Source organism: Narcine bancroftii, chromosome 8 (genome assembly GCF_036971445.1).
Source record: "Narcine bancroftii isolate sNarBan1 chromosome 8, sNarBan1.hap1, whole genome shotgun sequence".
Lineage (NCBI taxonomy): Eukaryota > Metazoa > Chordata > Chondrichthyes > Torpediniformes > Narcinidae > Narcine > Narcine bancroftii.
Window position 1 is genome coordinate 28,070,216 of NC_091476.1, and position 22,376 is coordinate 28,092,591.

Here is a 22,376-nt window from a genome sequence, read left to right on the forward strand (position 1 = left end):
CAACAGCTCATGGTCTGTCCTTGAAGAATAGACAGATGGAGGCTTGGTAATATGCATGGAATTTCACTCAACCATTTGTTAGCATCTTCCAGGAAAGAAGGGGAAAAGACTGTCACAAAGATATAAAGAAATACCACTCTATGTTTGAAAGAAAATTTCTCTTTGTTATTTTTATCAAGATAAAAATGATAGCTTGACATACGTGTCGATGTTATCCCCCTCCATCAATGATTGGACAGGTAGGTAACCTCTCTGTGGATGTTTACTGAAGTACTGTTTGGTTCTGAACTTGTTTTTCAATGTTTTTGCAAAGTCTCGTACATTCTCGCCTGATGTTGTCTTGGGGAAAAGCAAACAGAATTATTTGCCAGCTGACATAATGCACACTTATTCCATCTATGGGATGTAGTATTTTTGTACTGCTGTCCAAAGGGTCTGCATCATTTCATTTTGAAGTAATATCAATTCAAAACATTTGAAAATAACAGATTGAACTAAACTGACCTTAGTTTAAAGTTAGCTGAGAACACAAATATGTTGGCACTCTGGATGACTGAAAGACATATTTGATTCTTGGATTTCAGTTTTGATATTAGGAAGTGGGGTTGGGAAGTCTTGGAGTTTGGACATATGGGAATAGAGTGGATAAAAATCATCTTGAAACTTCTGTATAGCATTTTCTTCTAGCCAAAACAATTATTTTATATGTTTTAAACTCATGTATCAAAGTGGTCTTGGATGAATTGTAAAATGGGAGGAGAAATCATGAAAAAAGAGACATGTTTTAAACTTTCTTTTCTTTTTAAAATATTTTTACTGTGTTCAACATATAAACTTACAAAATCATAAGGAAAATACATAACAAGTCATCTCATATCTGTACAAGTACAAAAAAAATGGATGGAACTACATTAGACACGAGAAACAATTTATTGAATTAATCTATGATAATCATGTTAAAACTCTTATCTGCCCAATTAGTCCAAGTAAAAATTGGTAAAAAGAGAGAAAATAAAAGAAAACAAAACTCTAAAAAACTAAATATAATCTAACCTCTCCTTTCAAACAAGCTAACTTTTGTAAAAGAAAAGGGAAATTGTGGATCAGATAGCCATCTCCAGAGACACCAGACAGAGAATCTCTAGAACATTAAAAAAATCTTAATTCTTCCAATCATGATCATATTCTATGAATGGGCCCCTCATCTTTACAAATTTCTATTTTTAATATTGTATCTAATTATCTCCAAGCTTAAACAGGATGTTATAAAGAGTCAACTTTGCATTTTAATAAAATTGCTCATCTGGCTATCAGTGTGGTAAAGGCTAAAATATTCTCCTGAATTGCAGACAGAGGTATATCTGGCTTAAGTGAAAAACAAGACAGAGCAATTAACAGACATGGCTCTATTTTGATCTTAAAAATTGTTGATAAAGTTTGGAAAATGTCTTTCTAAAATCTCTCTAAATTTGGGCACTCCCATAAGATATGGATTAGTGAAACTTCAAAAATTTTACACTTCTCAATAACTGCTTAAAATGAGATAACTTAAGTTTGGACATGTGTTCTATGTACCACCTTAAATTGTAATAAACAATACCTTGTACAAAATGAAGAATCATTAATCAAGCTGAGAGTAGAGAACCAATCTTCATCTGAAAATGTTATTTTCAAATTTTGTTTCTAATCGTTCTTAATCCCAGCCATTTAAGATGATCTTAAATCCAATAAATCATTATAAATATATGATATTAATTCACCGTATTTGAGATTCGAGGAAAATCAGAAAGCATGGACTGAACAAAATGTCTAACTTGTAAATATCTAAAAAAAGTCTCTTAGAAAGATTAAATTTGGATGATAATTTTTCAAAAGAAGCAAAGCTGTCTTGAATAAAAAGATCCTCATAACTTTGGATATCTTATCCATACCATTGCTTGAAACTTGCGTCTAGCAGAGACAGCTAAAAACGATGATTATCTATAATAGGACTAGCCAGAGAAAAACTATTAAGCCCAAAGAATTTTCCAAATGGAGCCCATATTCTCAACCTATTTCTCATTAATGGATTATGTGTCAAATTAGAAGAGGAAAATGGTAAAAATAATCCTAATATTGTCACATTGTTTTATTTTGGAAAACTTCAGATCCATTTCTACCCATGAGGATGAGATTCACTGACTTATCCAAATGTAATAATAAAAGTAAATTAGGTATATTAATTGCTCAATAAAACTTTGATCTTGATGAAGGGAAATAATAAACTGCAATCTTTAGGATGGATTTGAGTTGAAATTTTAAGCCAAGAGTTCTCTGTCATCAAGATTTTCATTAATATTGCAGATGCTCTTGTCACTTATTCAAAAGCCTTTTTAAATTTGGAATGAATACAAGAAAGGAACTGGCAAACAAGAACTTGAGATTTGGTCAAGCATGAAAATGTCCTAATCACGATGGTGTATCAACAGCGTTCATAACCCATGGATAGTGGCAGTAGCGCAAACAGGAACAGGATTTTTTATGAGTTGGTATACAAAAATATAGGTTGAAAGAGCCTGTATATTATGTTACTTACAGGGGCACAATATTCCATGATAGGATAGTGCAGTTTGTGACCCTTGTTTGCCCTTCCTGTCAAGAAACATGTTTGGCAGATGTCAACATTAAACTGCTTCAGACTGCGGTACCTGAAGCGGAAAAGGTAAGAGTTCAGTGCCAGCTAGAAATAGGAATAAAACATGAACATAAAACAAATGAAATTCAGTTCTAAAAGTCTAGTGCTGATAGGATAAGAGAAGTCATCATGTAGCATAAACACCAACATAAATCAATTGGTCCCTGTGAACTATTTCTAGGCTGGGCATTATTTACAACTCAATGCATGTAACTTTGGGATCAAATACAAAAGTAAGGCAAACATAAAAGGCCAAACAGATACCTAAGGTCAAGAAGGAGGTGGGAGCACCTACTATTGGGTGAGTAGATCTTTAAGAACTTGGCTGCAAATGTTTAAGTGGAGGATCTTTTAGAAATTCACATCTGGAAAGGAACCACTGTAAGAAATGCTATTTTATTCATGGAAAATTATTTTATTGATTAAGTAAAAACATAAAAATGCTTGAGGAACACAGAGGTCTTGCAGCATCCATTGGAGGTAAAGCAACATTTTGGGCCTGAGCCCTTCTTCAAGACATGAGCAAAATGCAGACAGGGGAAAAGGCTGGGGAAGGAGGGAACATGGAGCAGGGCAGAAGCACAGACTGACAGACAAAAGGTGATAATTGAATGTGGATTGGAGGACAGGAGAGGAAAGGTGAGAATTGATCGGGAGAGGGGGTAGCTCTGTGAAAGCAGAGCTGGAGGAAAGGAGACAGAGGGAAAGGGAAAGAGAGACAAGAGAATGGAGAGAGATAGAGAGAGAGAACAAAACTAGAGAAAAGGAGAAACAAGGATCGGGGAAGAGAAGAGAGCGACTGGGAGATAGCTTTGTTCACCACCTTAGCTCTGACGCCACAATAGCAGGGATCTCCCAGTGACAACCCATTTCAATTCCCTTCCCCATTCCCAGGCTAATATGTCATGCACAAGCAAAGTGTACTCACCTCCAAATTGGAGGAGCCACACCTCATTGTCCTTCTGGGCACCCTCCAATTAGATGGCATTAATATTGACCTCCAGTTTCCATTAGCCATTCCCCCTTCCCTCATTCCCTCATACCTTTCCCCTATCCCTCTATCTCCTTAGCTCTCTCTCCTTCCCTTTTCCTCTGTCTCCTTTCCTCCATCCCTACACTTGCAGAGCCACACCCTCCTGTGATTAATTCTCACTTTTCCTCTCCTGTCCTCCATCCGTGTCCAATTATCACTTTTTGTCTGTCAGCCTGTGCTCTTCCCCTTGCCTTTCCTTCCCTTCTACCCCAGCCTTTTCATTCAGGAACCTGCCTGCTTTTTGCTCGTACCTTGACGAGGACTCAGGCACGAAATGCCAGTTATGCATCTTTACCTCCTATAGGCGTTGCATGACCTGCTGAGTTCACCAGCATTTTTGTGTTTTTATTACTAATCAGGTACTTTTAAAAAATATAACTTACACACCCTCTGGTATCTTGCTGAATGAGAGAGAATAATAAGACAATATGAATAACCCTAAAATTCATCCTATTCTGTGGACAAACCAATCGTTATTAAGGTGGTCTGTACGTCTATGCTTATTCGTGGAGTCTAGACTCAAATGTGAAAGTCAATGTCATCAGAGCCCTACACTGTATTCAGCAAGTTTACCAACATCAGGGTAGAGAATTCGATATACTTTTGTTTTCCTGGACAGATTAATGAAAAGGTAATTAAAAAGATAAGTGATTGCATTAATTTACCTGAAGCCTTTGATTGGGCATTGCTTGCAGATATGACATTTGGCTTGATGTTTTGCAGCTTCTGCAGTTATTAAACGATGCAGGACTGGCAGCCAGACCATTGACTGTGGTTCCAATCGCATCCACTCTAGGAAATGTGTGACCTCAATGGCTGGTTCCTCATTAACCTGGAGACAATGAAGTAAAGAATATGTTGCACAAGCTGCATTAGACACAGTCAACAAGAACAGATGGTGTAGATATGCTTCAGACTAGGATTCTGTGACAGGCATGAACTCAACATGGTAATCTGGATCATTTAGTGTTCAATGGTAGTAGAAAGATTGTGTTCTATGGAGAACTCTCCACTGGCCACCGTGACAGAGATGCACCAAAGAAGAGGTACAAGGACTGCCTAAAGAAATCTCTTGGTGCCTGCCCCATTGACCCCCGCCAGTGGGCTGATCTCGCCTCCAACCATGCATCTTGGTGCCTCACAGTTCGGCGGGCAGCAACCTCCTTTGAAGAAGACCGCAGAGCCCACCTCACTGACAAAAGACAAAGGAGGAAAAACCCAACCCCCAACCCCAACCCACCAATTTTCCCTTGCAACCGCTGCAACCGTGTCTGCCTGTCCCGCATCGGACTTGTCAGCCACCAACGAGCCTGCAGCTGACGTGGACATTACCCCTCCATAAATCTTCATCCGGGAAGCCAAGCCAAAGGAAGAAGAAGAAGAAGAAGAAGAAGAAAACAGTAATTGCAATGATTTCTGAATTTGTTTTTATTCAATACTCAAAAAGTAGCAAAGAAAATGCTGTGGTACCTTTGAAAATATGGAGTGGAGGAGATAACATATTCAGGAATGCACTGATTGAAGGATTGAAATATTTTGTATTCTGGGTGTCAAGATAGGAACAGGTCTAGAAATATTGCAGAATCTGCTGGAGGTGAGGGATTATGTCAGAATCAATAAAAGAGGAAGGAACTGGCATTCTGCACGGAGATCTCTTCAAACTGGAATCAAGTTAGAACAGAAAAATTATGATCCTCTTAGCAGTGAAGCCTAATGAGTATGACCATCTGGATACCTTCACATCACCTCCAGCCTCAAAGTCTCGAGATTAAATCAGCAACTATTGTCCCTGAGGTGTCTTAACCTCAATCGAATCAGCCTGATGTGGTGACATTGTTTTTGAAAACACCATTTAGTCATGATTTGCAATGACTTTGTGGTATATCCATATACATTTATCATTAAACATAACTCTGTTTCCTCAGGCGTTTATGGAGGTTTGGTATGACATTGGAATCCCTTTGAAAATTTGTACAGATATGTGGTGGAAATTGTGCTGACTGGCTGCATCATGGTCTGGTATGGAGACACCAATACTCCTGAGTGTAAAGCCCTCCAAAAGGTAGTGGACACAGCCCAGGACATCACGGATAAAATCCTTCCCACCATCAAGAACACCTATGGGGAATACTGCTGTCAGAGAGCAGCAGCAATCATCAAAGATCCTCACCATCTAGCACACACTCAGTTCTCGGTGCTTCCATCAGAAAAGAGGTATAGGTGCCACCAGTTTCAGGAACATCTGCTACCCCATCACCATCAGACTCCTCAATAAAATCAGTCAGGATCTCATTTAAGGATTCTTTACTTTGGCACTTTATTATTTGTTTTTTTTCCCTCTCCTCTCCAATCAGTAGTTTACATTTATTTATTTGCTTACATGCGTACGTTGTGTAGAGGTTTTTTCAGATTACTTGTCAGACATCACATACAACCCTGAGATTTCCTCTTTCCTACAGGTGTGGCAGAATTATCCCTAATTGGTAGTTCAAAAATAAACTGTAAACATGTAAACAAATAAAGAACTGTAAAAAGAATACAAATGTAAACTGACTGTGCAATAAAACGAGAACAAATGAAAATCAATAAAGTTCACAAGTAAGAGTGCATAAATGAATCTCTGATGAGTCTACCAATAAGTGATCATTCTGTCTCGCCTGCAGGAGAAAAAGAATCTCAGGGTTGTATATGATGTCATGTATATTCTCTGATAATATGTCTGAAATCTGAATATTCATATGATTTATGAATGACACTTTCAGAAAAAGATACATACAAGAAGACAGGTATAACATTATAAATTGTAAGTGTGCCTTCCTGGGAACCCCACAAAAAATGACTGACTTGAAATATAACTGCCTCAGGTTTAGTACATTAGCTTGAGCAGTCATAAGAAGGACAAATACATAGTTGAACTGGTTCTGGATTTTCCCAAGGCTGCTAAGGTAAAACTTTGCCCCATCCTCCAGACTCCAGCATTACCCCCACCCAGTTCCCTGCCAGCAGGATGGAACTGATCAATACCACTGGAGAAATGTTCTACACGAATTAACCAGTATACAGCACTGAAGAGGCAGAAGAGCAAATGGAAGAGGAGTTCTGAAGATGAAAGGCAGAATAAACTCTACTTCCTGTGCATCACCAGACATGATGAAGCTAAGACACCAGCTTTATATTAGTTCCTGTTAATATGAAGTGATACATGTCAATAATGCCTCTGTGACTTCTAAACTGTTTGTACTTCTGTCTCCAAGCATGCCAAAGGTGCTAATTATCCTCCTTTGGAGTATGGACCTATAATGGCTCGAAATCTGGAATATCCAATAAGATGCTGTGGCCATGAGATGGTCATGAGAATAGAGAGCTCTGAAATATGGTTTGAAGCTCTGAGATATGAAATGCTGGCAATATCCATTTTTTAGTGCAAAGTACACCTCCATGACACAGAAATAAGTCATCCAAACTATTTCTTCTTTCTTTGGCTTGACTTCGCAGACGAAACTTTATGGAGGGGTAATGTCCACGTCAGCTGCAGGCTCGTTTGTGGCTGACAAGTCCGATGCGGGACAGGCAGACACGGTTGCAGCGGTTGCAAGGGAAAATTGGTTGGTTGGGGTTGGGTGTTGGGTTTTTCTTCCTTTGTCTTTTGCCAGTGAGGTGGGTCTGCGGTCTTCTTCAAAGGAGGTTGCTGCCCGCCGAACTGTGAGGCGCCAAGATGCACGGTTGGAGGCAATATTAGCCCACTGGCGGTGGTCAATGTGGCAGGCACCAAGAGATTTCTTTAAACTAAATATACTTGGGGGTCTAAGGTAGGAATAATGGAGAAGTGACAGAATGTTTTCAGCACTCTTTCACAGTATTAATTTTTGTTGCAAAGTTGAATATGTATCTTTAAAAAGATTAAACATAAGTTCCTTTTCATTCTAAAACCAGCAAACATTAGTTCAAATTTACAGCTAAAATAATGCATGTTTAATGGTTTTACTTTTTGTTTGATAATTTAATCTGTGTTAATCTGCATCATTAATTTGACAGGTAATCAAAATAAAGGAAAAGAGTAATTGAACACTACAGGCTGGGCTGAAGTGAATACGAACAAATTTCAGACAATTCTTGTCAGGTGCAGACATTCACACATTTCTCAACCACACAGTTTTCAGATAATTCCAGTTAATTGACTGAAAATTGAGAAATGATAAGTCAGAAAATAGGATAGAGGTCAAGTGTGGGCTTCGAACAATAATCTTACTCTAACTTTAGCAAGACCAAGAAGCTTATTTTGGATTGTAGGAAGGGGAGCCTGAAGTTTCATACACCTGTCCCCATTGATTGGTCAGCGGTGGGGAGGGTTAATGTCTTTCAATTCTTTGTAGTTCATATTGGAGAATCTGTCCTGTAGCCAGCACAGAAGCAACCGTGAAGAAGCCACATCAAAGCCTCTCCATTCTACGAAGTCTGAGGTGATTTGGCCTGTGATTGAATACACCGTCAAACTTCTACAGCTGTACTGGTTGCATCACAGCCTGGATTAGAACCTTGAGTGTTCTAGAATGGAGAAGGCTGATGAAGATGCAAACCTAACCAAGTCCATCATGGACACCAACCTCTCATCCATTGAAGACATTTCTGAGACTCTGCCTCAAGAAAGCAGCCAACATCAGAGAGAATCACATCACCCTGGTCACGATCTTTTCTCATTGCTACTTTCACAAAAGGTACAAAAATCTGAAGTCCAGCTCTTTGAGGTTCAAGAACTGTTTTATCTGACAGCTATCAGGTTTTGAACCTGCCCCTGCTACCCTAGCCATAAACTACTCTAGGACCATCAAAAGATCTGACTGTACCATTGAAACTTTTTTTCTTGCTCTAACTGCCACTGTGGATATTTATTTATCCTTTTGTATTTTATGATCTATTTTTTCTGTCTTAGAAAATTGTTGTAATTTAATTTATACTATTGTACTAGGCCTAGCTTATGTACCTTATGTTTGCTGCAAGTGTGAATTTCTGTGCATCTGTACATTATACTTATGCCCATAGCAATAAACTCTCATCTCATCATCATCTCTCAAAACAATTGCGGCACTGCCGGACCTGCTGTAACTGCCGTTGGTGCAGACCCGGGAGAGTGGAGAGAGGAGACACAGCACTGCCCCAAAGGGTTCAAGCACACGGTCCTAATGCCAGTGGCTCAGTTCAGCTTTAAACAGTCTGTTAAAGGACCCAACTGTGGTTGTATGTAAAGTCCTGCATCCGTGGGGTCTGTGCTCAAGATGGTGACACCTGAGCTCAGCAGCCGCCATGAGGGGTTGTAGACTCCAGGGGAGCAGTGGACCATGCAGAGCACTAGAAACAGGAAGAATATCCCCTGGTCAGAAGGAGAAGCATAGGAGACGACCCAGTGTGGGGTGCAGCGGCTGAAGGACTCGCATAAGCTGCAGACTGTTATCAATATGGTTGGGGGACCAGCACGGGCTGTGGGCTGCTGGAGACTGGCTCCTGGGAACCAGGTATTGGTGCTGGGATTTGAGAGGGTGCGGAGGGCAAAAAGGGCTCGCAAAGGGCCTCATGTGTCGAAGGCTTGGGTTATCAGTCAATCAAACAGGGGTCTGTGCAGCTGCAGTGGTTGTGGGCACACTGGAGACAAATCCACGGAGGCACAGCGATGCTTCTCTTTCTCTCTTACTATAAGGGAGGGTGCTGGGGCAACACTAATGGTGACTCTTTGTCTTACAGCAGGCAGAAGGCAGCTTCATGTTATATTACACGACAATAAAGGAGTGATCTCATCCCACCTTTCCTCTTTACTGCCACCCTTCCCTCCATAGAAAAATGCTCACAATAAACTTACAAACCGGAAGCAGCTCCTGACACTGGGCTCCACGTTACTTCCTCCAAATGCTGCTACCTCACCCAGCTGGCGGGGGATTTGAATGGCTTCATGTAGCAGAAGGCTAAGGTGCCGCTGATCACACAGGTTGGTTGAGCTGCTCACTTGCTTGTACATGTCTACGGAAAGAAATAATAATGTTCATTACATAAGAGAAGTAATGAACTAGAAATGCAATATTTACTAGAGGAGAGGGGTGGAGGAAAGGGACAAAAAAAAACCTTCTCTGCACTTTTTCAATCTTATTGATATCTTTCCTGTAGTTAGGTGACCAAAATTGCACACAATACTCCAAATTTGACCTCACCAATGTGTTATACAACTTTAACATAACATCCTAACTCCTATACTCAATACTTTGATTTATGAAGGCCAATATGCCAAAAGGTCTCTTTGCAGCCCTATCCACCTGTGATGCCAATTTCAGGGAACAATGTACCTTATTCCCAGATCCCGCTGATCTACCAGACGCCTCAGTGCTCTACCATTTACTGTGTATGCCCTACCTTGGCTTGTCTGTCCTCACATTTGTCTGCATTAAATTCCATCTGCATAATTCTGCGATAATTTTCTTTCCTCTGACAACCACAGTGCCAGAATCTGAGAATCATATAGACACCTCTTAATGCTGGCTGCATTACATTAGAAAATCTAATATGAACTTGTGAAGTATTTTTAAATTAAACACTTGTGATTTTTTTTTCAACAGAATTTTCATTCTGCGTAAGATTTAACTTGGCACAAATATTTGCATGTTATATATTTTTAAAATTTTTTTTATTTTTCACACTATAAACCATATTGATCAAGATACATACATTTTCCTTCTTAATTATATACAGTGTCGTTTTCTCCCCCCCCCTCCCTCCCTACCTCCCCTCCCATTTATTTAAAGTTCAGAATATAAGATACATTAAACCCGTCAAACAATGTTGACTCAGTGGAATTTCTTGTTTATTTTTATTGAGTGCATGTTATATTTAAACTGAATTAAATCATGCAACATTGTTTTATGTCATCTGAAACAGTAAAGAAAGGCTTGTACTTATTTAACATTATATCACAACTTTCAGAATGCACCGCAATGATTTCCCAAGCAGGTATGGGTAACAACCAATTTTCACATAAAATGATCCTGCAAGTTGCAGAAAGATTTTTTTGTGTGTAATTATTGCTCTTTTATAGAGTATGGACTGAAATTTTTAACATGCACCAGAATAGATGAAAGGTTCTGAATGTGGTAAGATATACAAAGGAACATGTCCCTGTGATGCAGGTTGGAGGACAACCCATGGAGCGAAACTGACAGTAATGTATTGTACCAGAAGTATTCAGAAATTTTTGGGGGATAGGTGATAAGATGGTAATAAGCCCAAGCCTTCCCTTCCATCAATGTGTCTATTTACACTGATATTTCTCCTCCACTTCCGCATTGCACAAAGTTATAATTCCAGTTTTGAAGGACAATGCTCGAATCTTGCCATTGCGACCACTAGAGGAGTGAAAGAACAAAAGAAATTCAGTACAAGAAGCTGAAACAATATGCATCCAAAAACATTTGAGTGAACTGAAAATTTTTTTGCATTTTTTCAGCAATTTCAAAATTATTAAAAAAATCAAATTCTTGAAGGAATTTACATTTTTTCTCTCCACCCGATCTACGATTACATGCCAGTTACATGATGCAAGGGCCCTTGTGCAGGGGTTGTGATAATAGGTAATATATGATGCTAGAGTTTTGGACTGTTGCAAACCTCACAACTCAGGTCTGTGCTTTCAGCCTGCCATTTTCACATCATGCCTGATAGCAATCAGGGGTGGGAAATTTAACGTGTTTGTTTATTGGTCCATGAGCTTTGGATCCCAATTCGGGACACTACCCATTGACCAAACCTCGAAGCAGATATGCAGTCAAATTTCAGAACCTCTTGATATTTATGGTTCATTATATAATTGAGTTATTGAAGTTTAATGAAGTGTCAGATGAGATGAAATTGAACTGAACTCTCTTATTGAGGAAACTATCCCCAGGATAGTTCAAATATACCTAATCACCCCCCACCCACAGCCACCATCTACTTCTTTGAGTGCCTCCTCTCTGCCTAACCCCTAGCTCTCTGACCTCTCATCTCCCCCCAACTCTCCTCTTACCCCCGCCCTCCTCCTCTCCCCTCTGACTTCCCCAAATCTCCAATTACCCCCCTGATCTCCCATCTTCCTTTCCTGATACCCTCCAAGCCACTGAACCCCACTCTATCCCCCTCCTAGTTTTTACTATACTGTCTGACCTTCCCCTTTTGGAGATGAAATACTCTGTACTCAGAAGAGGCCACACCTTCATCCTGCTTTGTCCATACCACAATGAGTTCTGCACACATATTGATGCAGAGTAATCCATGCTACAAGCCTACACAGGCAAGACCCCTCAACTCTTCCCCCATTATATTGATGACTACATTAGAGCTGCCTCATGCACCCATGATGAGCTCATCAACTTTATCCATCTTGCTGTTATCTTTCATTCTAAACTCAAATTCTCTTGGTCTATCTTAAGTTACAAGTTTCAAGTTTACTTGTCATTCCATTGGACCAGTACAATTTGACAAAACAGCGCTCTCCGGTCCACAGTGCAGGACAGTGAAAACACATATATAGACATAACATACAAACAGACAAATGATACATAACACAGTTCCACTGTACATATATTAAAATAAATAATAAAGTCATGGAGTGTTGTTTTAGCAGAAATTCAGGATTCTCAATGCCTGTGGGAAGGAGCTGTCCCTCCTCCTGGTGGTTCTGGCTCTGATACTTGTGTAATTTTTTTCCCGAAGGGAATAGCTGGAGGATGCAGAGGTGGTTGGGTCCTCCCTGATTTTGCGAGCCCTCTTTAAACAATGATCCCAGTAAATTGCATCGACGGGGGGAGGAGGGAGACTCCAGTGATCCTCTCTGCTACTTTAATGGTCCCGTGGATTAAACTCTGATCCGATGCTCTACATCAACCTTACCACACTCTGATGCTCTGGGTAGAGCTCCTGTAGAAAGTTGACAGACTGGTGACCTGTAGCTTTGCCCACCTCGCATACTAAGAAAATTGGACTATCCTGAGAGTGAGGAGATATTGTGTGACAGGGATAGGTCACATTTTAAGTAGACTCCCAAGGAAATTGGTGCTCCCTAGTTTATCCATGACTGAGCTATTAAATTGCACATCATCTTCTTTGTCTTGTCCACACTGAGTTTAGGGTTGTTACTCTCATACCATTTCATGAGGTTTTCCACCTCTTCTCTGTAGTGCAACTCATTGTTGTCGCTGATGAGGCCAACTGCTGTTATGCCATCTGCAAACCTGATGACTCTGATGGAACTGGTTCTTGTGTTGCAGTCATGGGTCAGTAGCATGAGCAGGAGTGGGCTGAGCACACAGCCCTGAGGTGCGCAACGTTCAGCTGCCGACTGTTAGGAAGCCCAGAATCCAGTTACAGAGAGGAGTGTTAAGTCCCAGTGGGGACAGCTTCTCCATGAGCCTCTGGGGTATGTTTGTATTAAATGCCTTGCTGAAGTCAATAAATAGCAGGATTCTCCAGGTGGGTCAGGTCAGAATGGAGAGACAAGGCTATAGCATCATAAGTGGAACTGTTCTGTTAGTAGGCAAATTGAAATGGGTCCAGTGTCTCTGGGAGGAGCACTTTGATACGTTCTATCACTGATACTCAAAACATTTCATAATGGTGGTTGTCAGTGCCGCTGGGTGTAGTTGTTGAGGCCTGTTACTGTTGCCCTCTTTGACACTGAAATAATGGTGGTTGCCTTGAAATTCACAGGGATGATGTACTGATGTGTTGAATATCTCCATAAGGACCATCATCAGTTGGTCTGCGCAGTCCTTCAGTGCCCGACCGGGTATGTTGTCTGGTCCCACTGCCTTGATTTGGTTCACCCTGGATGGGATTCTCTTCACCTCAGCCATGGTGATGCAAAGAGGAGACAGAGCTTTCTTTGCATCAGTCTGTTCGTCTTGCCGAATGGTGCATATAATGTGTTCAGTCTGTTGGGAAGGAAGGCGTTGTTGTTGACTTGTAAGGTTTTCTTGTGAACTGTTATTGTTTTTATTTCTTGACTCAGGCACCTCGCTTCACTGGTGTTGCACAGCAGATGACTACGGATTCTCTGTGGGTACCTAAGCTTTGCCTTCTGGATTGCATGGGAGATTTCAGGCTGATCTTATTGCCAACTTGTCTCCTGTCCATAAGGCTGCATCTTGAACTCTGAAAAGTGCATGGACCTCTGTGTCCAACCATAGTTTCTAGTCAGGCCTGGTTGCGTAGCATCTTTTTTATGCATGACATTCTCGATGAACTTGCTAATGTAGTCAGTCACTGAGCTTGTGTACTTGTCAACATTTACTTAGCCATTATTGGTGGCTACCTACACTCCTACATCTCTGGTAACACTCTCTCCTTTCTTGATCTCTCCATCTCTATCATGAGAGACAAACTCTCTACAGACATTTTCTACAAACCCACCATCTCCCACAGTTACCTCACCTACAGCTCTTCACACCTGGTCCCCTGTGAAGATTCTATTCCTTTCTCTCCATTCCTCAGTCACCATCATGTCTTCCAAGATGCCTGCCTTCTTCAGAAAACATGGGTTCACCTCTTCTTCCGTCAACTCAGCCCTTATTTGGATCTCCTCTATTCCCCATACATCTGCCGTGTCCCCCACTCTGCCCATAGACACAAAAAGGATTCCCCTTGTCCTCACCTACCACCCTAACAGCCCCTGCATCCAACATAATAACCTCTGCAATTTTCGCCAGTTACAACATAATCCCACTACCAGACACACCTTCTCCTCTTCTCTCCACTCTGCCTCTTGCAGGGGACCGCTCCCTTCATGACTCCTTTGTCCACTAATCTCTTCTCTCTAATCACCCCCTTGATACCTACTCATGTGACCATAGGAAATGCTGCACTTGAGCCCACACCTCTTCCCTTACCACTATGTGGGGCCCCAAATTGTTCTTCTGAATGAAGCCATACTTCACTTGCGAATCTGCAGGAGTCACCTACTGCATCCAGTGTGCTCGTTGTGGTTTCCTCTACATCGGAGAGACTGGATACAGACCAGAAGATTGTTGCATTGAGCACCTCCACTCTGTTCATTGTAATAGCAGTGACCTCCCAGTGGCCAATCATTTCAATTCTTCACCCTATTTCCACACTGACATGTCTGTCCGTGGCCTCATGCACTGCCCAGCCAAGGCTACCCGCAAACTGGAGGGACAACACCTAATATTCCATCTGGGCACCTTCTAACCAGATGACCTCCAGTTGCCATTAGGCTCCTTTCCTCTCTCTTTCTCTCTCTCCCTCTCTCTCTCTCCCCATCCCTTTGTCTCCTTTTCTCCAGCTCCTCACCCCTTCCTTCTCCATGCAGAGAGGTATTCCCCCCCCCATCACTTCTCTGCTTTTTCCCCCTCTACCCTCCCCATTTCCACCTATGGTCTCTTCCCTGTGGGCCTCTGCTTCTCCCCCTGCCTTCCCCCCACTGTTTTATTCGAGCACCTGCCTGCTCTTCGCTCATACTTGACAAGGAGCTCCGGCTCAAAATGTTGGTTACATTTCATAACAAACATTACATGACCTGCTGAGTTCTCCAGAACTTCTGTGTATTAAATCACAATCACAGATTCTGCTGATTTTCTTGCTCACTCAATAGTTAAAATATTTCTTATGCAAATTAATGTTTCCTATTTAAAATTCAAGAATAAAAATAACCTTCATTACAGCTCATGTGTGACATTTTAATTTGTTCTTCTGTAACTGATGCATCTTTTGCACAGTGCACCGGTAATAACTCCCAGCATACAGATCTGCACCAACCGACTGCAGCTCATGGCATTTACTGTCATTGTGAAGATGATTCAGCCTGGAAAGTCAAGATTGTCAATAGTGTCTTAATCAATGGAAATCATCCTTAGTAATGGAATTAAAATCGGCGTGACTTAATGTCTAAGGGATATATTCATGTTATTAACTCTTATTTAGAATTCAATTGCAGCATCCTGTTCGTTTAGTTATTCAACTAAAAATTGATCTATACTCGAGTGAAGCAGAGCACATTGAATGTTGATATTCCCCAGGCAATGGTCGACTCGTCCCAGATTCAGACCACTGCCCAATTATTTTTCAGTGTAGGAATGGACTGGGCCTCTCTCAGTTAAGTCGCTTGCTCATGTTGAAAGCTTGTAGCTGTCTCCACTGTGCACAAATTCTATCACTCCCACAGACGATACAATTTCCCATTGCTTCTGCCCACTTAACCACAGGCACATTAAAGGTTTTGATAATTCTCCAACCACCATCCAAAGCTCATGCCTACCAGGGTGATAATGCATACCCAGAAACTTCTCATCACTCACATACCCCCAACATACACATTGAAAATAAAGGCTCTGATTCTACCCTTCATCCACTGCCCTGCAAGCTCGAGGTTCAGAAGGATGAGAGCATTTAAAAAAAATTTAGTCATACAGCATGGTAAAAGGCCATTTCAGACCACAAGTCCGTGCCACCCAATCTACACCCCATTAACCTACACCTACATTTTAAAAGTCTAATTGAAACTTACACATTTTTTTTACAGTCTTCAAAAAGCAGAGGCAGGGAGATAATTTCCCTGGTTAAGGAATCTTGAACCAGAGGTCACAGTCTCAAATAAGGGCTAATCCATTTAGGACCAACGGGAAGAGGAATTTCTTCATGCAGAGGGTGGTGAATGTGTGGAGTTCTCTGCCATGGAGGGCTACTAAACTTCTGTTATTAAGTTCATTCAAAACAAAAAAAGCAGCAAATTCATTTTCCCCTCTGCACACTTTTCACAGAATGCACTGGGCTTGTGGAGTCATAATCACACCCATCCCAGCAAGTGGAAGAAACAGGGTGGTCAGAGAAAGGTAAGCGGAACTTTATTAAGAATATTTGTTATTTTTAATGGCTGCTCTTCAGTATGTTTTAGTAGATTAATTACAAGAAAATAGCACGTAAATCCTTTTGAACATATCCTAAATATTATTGACTGACAGAATGAAAAAAGACTTGGAGGGTTTCGGAATTGTTGGCTGCAAGAGCTGAAGCATTCTGTAGGTGAACTATTAGACCTGTGCTAAATCAAAGGCCATTCTATAGGCTGCACAGAGGTAAATGCCCCTATGGACCCTTTTGGCACAAATAGAGGATAGGTGACAAGCGATAATGGGGCAATAGAGGATCCACCCTGTATTTTACATTTACCACAATAATTTTATGAAAACAATATGGTGCTATCTTCTGTGCTCAACCTTCATCAGGAGTAGATCACAGGAAGAGAGATGAAATTAAAACCTACGTGTCGTAAACATTGAGAAGCCAGTTAAGACACATGTCCACAGAAAGAGGCACGTTAACAATAATCCCACGCTCGTGTTCGAGGTGATCGTACATCGCGGTGAGGCACTGGATGATTTCCAGAACGTCAATTGTCTGGTCGCTCTGCTGTAGTTTGTATTGACTGAAGATATCCGAGGCACTGCTTACGCTTAACAAGTCCACTAATTGAGAAGAATGTAGAGAGAAGAATATAAACAACATGAAGTATTCTATTAAAACACAACTATTATTTCAATAAAATAGACCTGCCAAAATATCATTTGTCTCTTTAGAAGGATTAGAAGCTTTTAATTATGGAACTTTATCCAGTTAATATGGGAATGTAATTTGTTTTTTTGATTTTTGGATCTTTGTTCCTTGATAAGTGCCATAGGGTATTCATGGGTAATCTGGAGAAAATGGCCCATGGAGTAAGGCACTGGTTTGTACTGCAGTCACAAAGGACAATGCAACTACTCATTTGAGTTCTCCGTGGAATAGTTCTTGTCCTGGTGCAAGTGGGTTAGGCGAGCAATATCTGTTCAACATCCTAGATGATATGGGCCAAACACATCAATGGAAGTAAAAAAAGGCTTGCTCTCATGGAATGCTGAGTAAGCCTCACTGTCTGGTAATATATAAAACCTCAGTGCTCAAAATATTCCTGTGGTCAGTGCATTCTTGCATTTTAGGATTGATTTCTAAATATGGGCTACTGTGGCAGAACTGAAAATTGGACAAAGGTTTAAATTAGAGCGGAGGGCCAATTCAAAAATGGCAGAGGTGGGTGGGGAGACGGGATTAGAAATGTCATGACAAAACAGGACTTTAAACAATTTAATTTTATCAAGTATCAATATGAAAGCAGCAAACTAAAGACATTGCTCTGTGGTGACTGGAAATGGATGCAGTTCATGATGACAGAGAGGCTTTGAAATAGCCCTGATGTACTTACAACGAAGTGCCTTCTGCACGCGTCTTAGCTTCATGGCAGTTCGGTAAGCTGAGAATTTGATGTTATTCAGAGCAGCTATAAAGGAAATTGGAAAAAGAATCAGATATCTATCATCTTCGTCTTGAGAGAGGAAATTAATTTATTTTGTTCAAAGTATCTCTATTTAGTATCTCTAAATTACCAGCCATTCAGCATTCAGAACTGAATGAGCACAATTTCTTCCAATTTGATGTACAAAACATTTCAAATCTCATTTGTTTGATTGCTGTCAAATAGTGTTTGAGCATTAATTCTAGTCCTCCCTCAGGGAAATGTCAGGGAACAAACTAGATTCATCTAAGATGAACTTTCATCTGGATATAGTCACCATCAGTAAGACAGTTACATCTTCATAATATTGTTTGTAGGTGGTCTCCTCTCAAAGAACTGACCAGGCCTGAGCACATGGGAGGTGTTCAGAAAGAGATCTGGAGAGGTGGTGGGGGGGTTGTGTGGTATGTGCTATGTATATGCTGAGCTTTGTGTTAGAGTGAAGGTTTGTTTTACATTTTTTTAAAAAAGGAGTAAAGGAGATTGGGAAATTGATTCTTATAAAATATGTTCTGAAATACCCTTCACCTCTGGTGGCTGACATGGAGACATTAGATGTCTCTGCACCCCAAAGAAGGATGGAGCCAAGTCACATTGTCAATCATGCACCTGGTGGAAATATCACACATTGGCAGCGAGTTTGCAAACCAGTCATGTGACTACCCCACATGCTGATTGATGCACCATTAATAATCACAAAAGACTGGAGTTGTGAAACTATCAGGCTTTTATTCACTATGACTGGAACAGCCATCAACCTCATTGACTGCTCGAGGAGGAGTGGAATGGGGAGCATGAAAGGGGATATGGGTAGGATCGGTCTCGGGAGGTGTGTCCAGCCGGCAGCAGCCAATCATAGCATAACAGTGGTTTACCACACTGATAATTAATGAGAGATGCAGGGTTTCACAGAGGCTCAGTTTTGGATTTTAGCCAGCCTGCTGGTCAACAGCAAGCAATGTACCATGCAGCAGACCAACAATGGTGGGGATCCAATCGGATGATCGAGCCCAATAATTGCTTATTTGGCTAAGGGTCCTATTTTAATTAATAACACTGTTGTGAATATCTTTGGTACGATATATTAACATTTTGATATAAATAAAAGCATTTCTTGTGGTTTAAACATGGATTTTGTATCAAAAGAATAAGCATTACATTCCTTCTGAGGAAGCAAGAAGACAGAGGAAAAGTCGTTATGCACAAGTGGACATCAATAACTAATAGTAATGGTAAAGACATATTTCTATGTATCTCAAAGATTTTTAACTTATTGTGAAGACACAGGGGGTTAATGCACTGCTGGGGAACATTGGTAATAAAATGAAGGATTGTAATGCAGCCTTACCCAGTGACTGATATAATTCTGTCATCTTTGGGTGATCCCAGCATGTGGTCTGTCCCTGGTGACTGAAAGAATAGAGCAAGGATATTCAAGCATGCTGCTTTCTGAAATCTGTACATATCTCAGAAAAATAAAGCAAGAAGTGAATTATTATTCTGACTTTTTTTGCATTGGTTGTGTTAGGGAAAAAGCTCAATCTTTGCTGGAAGGAAAAGAAATAATTTTTCCACAAGAATAACAAAGGTCAATAATTCACCTTGGATATACGGCTCGCATTCAGATGGCACCGCAGAACAAATATAGTCTGGTGATCATTAACCTAAAGAAATGCCATGTCTCAGGGCTGGAATTAGGTAGCATGGGGCCTGTAGCATATATTATGAAGGGACCCTAAATTGTGCGAGCTGGCGCATGCACGGTCCTAAATAGTCCTGGCTGGTCTATATGCAGTGAGGGGGATGTGTGACGGCAGCGCACGAGGTGCCGCTGTGCATGCGCAATAAGGGGGAAGTGTGAAGGCGGCGGTTAGTGATTTTAGCCAAATGATCACCTTTAATTGGGGTTATTAACACAGACTATGGGAGTGTGGTATCTCACAGCCGCTGCACAAAGATGAAAACAAAGATAAACACCCAGTCAGTTGTTCATAATTAATAGTGCATCAAATAATAGAGCAAGTCAGTCAGCATTTAGCACGGGGCCCTTGGAAATGGACAGCTTGTAGCATATGCTACTTTTGCTCTTGTGTTAATCTGGCACTGCCACCACTAAGGATAAAAAAATCTACTTTCTCTCTTTTAGTTTTCTCCCAATGTCCCAATGAGTCCAGTCAGAAGTACTTCATGTTGATGAGATTTGGTTTCACACACACGATTGTCAGGAGTGTTTTTATCCCACCAGCAGTATGCATAAGAGACAAAATCAAATGCATCTTCCACAGCAACGAGAACTACTATGCGGCCAATGGCATGTCAACCCTCCCCAGCCCAAGGATGTCATTGCCAAATCTGGTACCACTGTTGCATAGAACAATGAACTTGGCAGCAGATATACACAGGTAAGTTCAAACATTTGATGTAATTTATCCATCACAAGACTTGGAAATTGGAAGTAATGTTGTTATGCGACAGCAGTATGTTGCAGAACAAGGAGCAAACATTATTATAAATGACAATGGCATAACTGTAAGATTTTTAAAAATAAATAATTAGTGCCAAAAAGTGAGGTCATGTCAATTGGTTAAAAAAGGTAAAAGTTCCACTATTTTCATGTAATACTACATTTAGAATGTAACCCATTTTATACAAACACCTAAATTGGAAAATTAGTTAATGATTCAATTTAACAACAGGTAAAGCATTGAGCTTTGGTGAGCTGGAGTTGAGGTTGTGGATGGAGTGGGGCAGCAGTAAGGAGAAATTAATTCAGCATTTCACTCTGTATCAGTTAAAGGCTATGTGTAATTTGAAGGGTAACATTTTGTGATTATATCAGAAAAAAGAATAAAAAGATGTCCTGATACTGCCAACTTCTACTAAATATTGATCACTATACAAATGGACAATTCTCAAGCAATGGTTACTGGCTACATTAATTGCTACCATCAGGGAAGAGGTATACCATCAGGGAAGAGGTATAGGAGCCTGAAGACACACACTCAATGTTACACAAGCAGCTTTTTCCTCTCTGCCTCAGGCCCTTTCATACAGTCAAAAAGCCCAAGTGTAAAAGTGAAGATTCTCCACCCTTATGTCGGGAGACTTACCTCCATGAATGCGCCCTGGCCAGCTCCAAGGCGCCGACTTCAATCCCTCCTGAGGGAAGGGTCAGCAGCGAAGCACTGAGCTCTGCTACTCAGCACGAATGTAATGCCGCTGAAAGCGGCCGGCTAAGGGCGGATTGATGACGTCACGGTGACAATGTCAGCCCGCAGCCCATCTCATTTACCCCTCTCTCTCCATGAGCCCCTCAGGGCAGGAGCTGTCAGCATGGGGGTGGGGCCAGTTGGAGCTGTTAGGGCAGGGAGGGGGCTGGTGGGGGCTGTCAAGGGGCGGCCGGTGCAGAATGTGACAGCCCCGCCGGCCGCTCTGACAGCTCACAGGTCGCTTCAGCCTTCGAGGCCGCTTGTCAGCATCAACGGCTTAATATATGGCAGAGCGATGGCTGTCTTCACACAGCTGGAACCATTGTGGGAAATAGGTAGAATGGTTCCAGCTGCATGGGAAATGATGGCTAGGGAAGACAGCCATTGCTCCATGATACAGTTAAAAAAATTTTATTCACCTCTGTAGCCAGCCTCGAAGTGGAGGTCCAGCATGAAAACACCTAATGAGATCTTGGAAGCTAAGCAGGCTCAGGCCTGGTCAGTACTTGGAGGGGAGACCGCCTAGGAACACCAGGTGCTCTTGGTTTCTGTGAGGGGCAGTGGACAAAGTGGTGAATCTCTGCCTGCCTTACAGTAGGCATATGTTACATTCTAAATGTAGTATTACATGAAAATAATGGAACTTTTACCTTTTTTAACCAATTGACATGACCTCACTTTTTCTCTTTTTCGCACTAATTATTTATTTTTAAAAATCTTACAGTTATCCCATTGTAATTTATAATAATGTTTGCTCCTTGTTCTGCAACATACTGCTGACGCATAACAACAAATTTCATGACACATTGTCTTGACAATAAACCTGATTCTGATTCAGACTGAAGTAATGGAGGAGGTGCCGGAAACAGACACAAACTCATGAATAAAAGCACAATATGCACATATGATCCGGAAACACTGGACCACAACCTAATCCCCATTCTCCCTCATTTGCATGCAAATTACTTTTACAACTGGAATAAGAGAGTGTACCATGCAAACCTGCACTCACACAAGAAGAAAGTTCTCATTCTGCATTCATTTTGAGCTTGAAATTTTAATGAGGCTCTAAATTCAAGATTAATAATTTTCTCTGCACTAACCTTT

The 22,376-nt window shown here is 41.0% G+C and overlaps 1 protein-coding gene across 10 annotated transcripts in view; it reads right to left on the minus strand.

Annotated features, from left to right (window-relative positions):
- drp2 (dystrophin related protein 2) overlaps positions 1-22,376 on the minus strand; it is a 163,496-nt gene that overhangs the window by 30,220 nt on the left and 110,900 nt on the right. For all 10 annotated transcript variants that reach the window (XR_011342985.1, XM_069893387.1, XM_069893394.1 and 7 more), the window contains 8 exons: positions 19,409-19,470; positions 17,971-18,045; positions 16,996-17,197; positions 11,004-11,089; positions 9,559-9,716; positions 4,373-4,539; positions 2,576-2,687; positions 203-339 (listed from right to left, as the gene is read on the minus strand). Coding sequence is in view for 9 of the 10 variants with exons in the window: in XM_069893387.1 (XP_069749488.1) it covers positions 203-339; positions 2,576-2,687; positions 4,373-4,539; positions 9,559-9,716; positions 11,004-11,089; positions 16,996-17,197; positions 17,971-18,045; positions 19,409-19,470 (999 nt within the window). In the remaining variant the exon portion in view is untranslated. The remainder of the gene's footprint in view (positions 1-202; positions 340-2,575; positions 2,688-4,372; positions 4,540-9,558; positions 9,717-11,003; positions 11,090-16,995; positions 17,198-17,970; positions 18,046-19,408; positions 19,471-22,376) is intronic.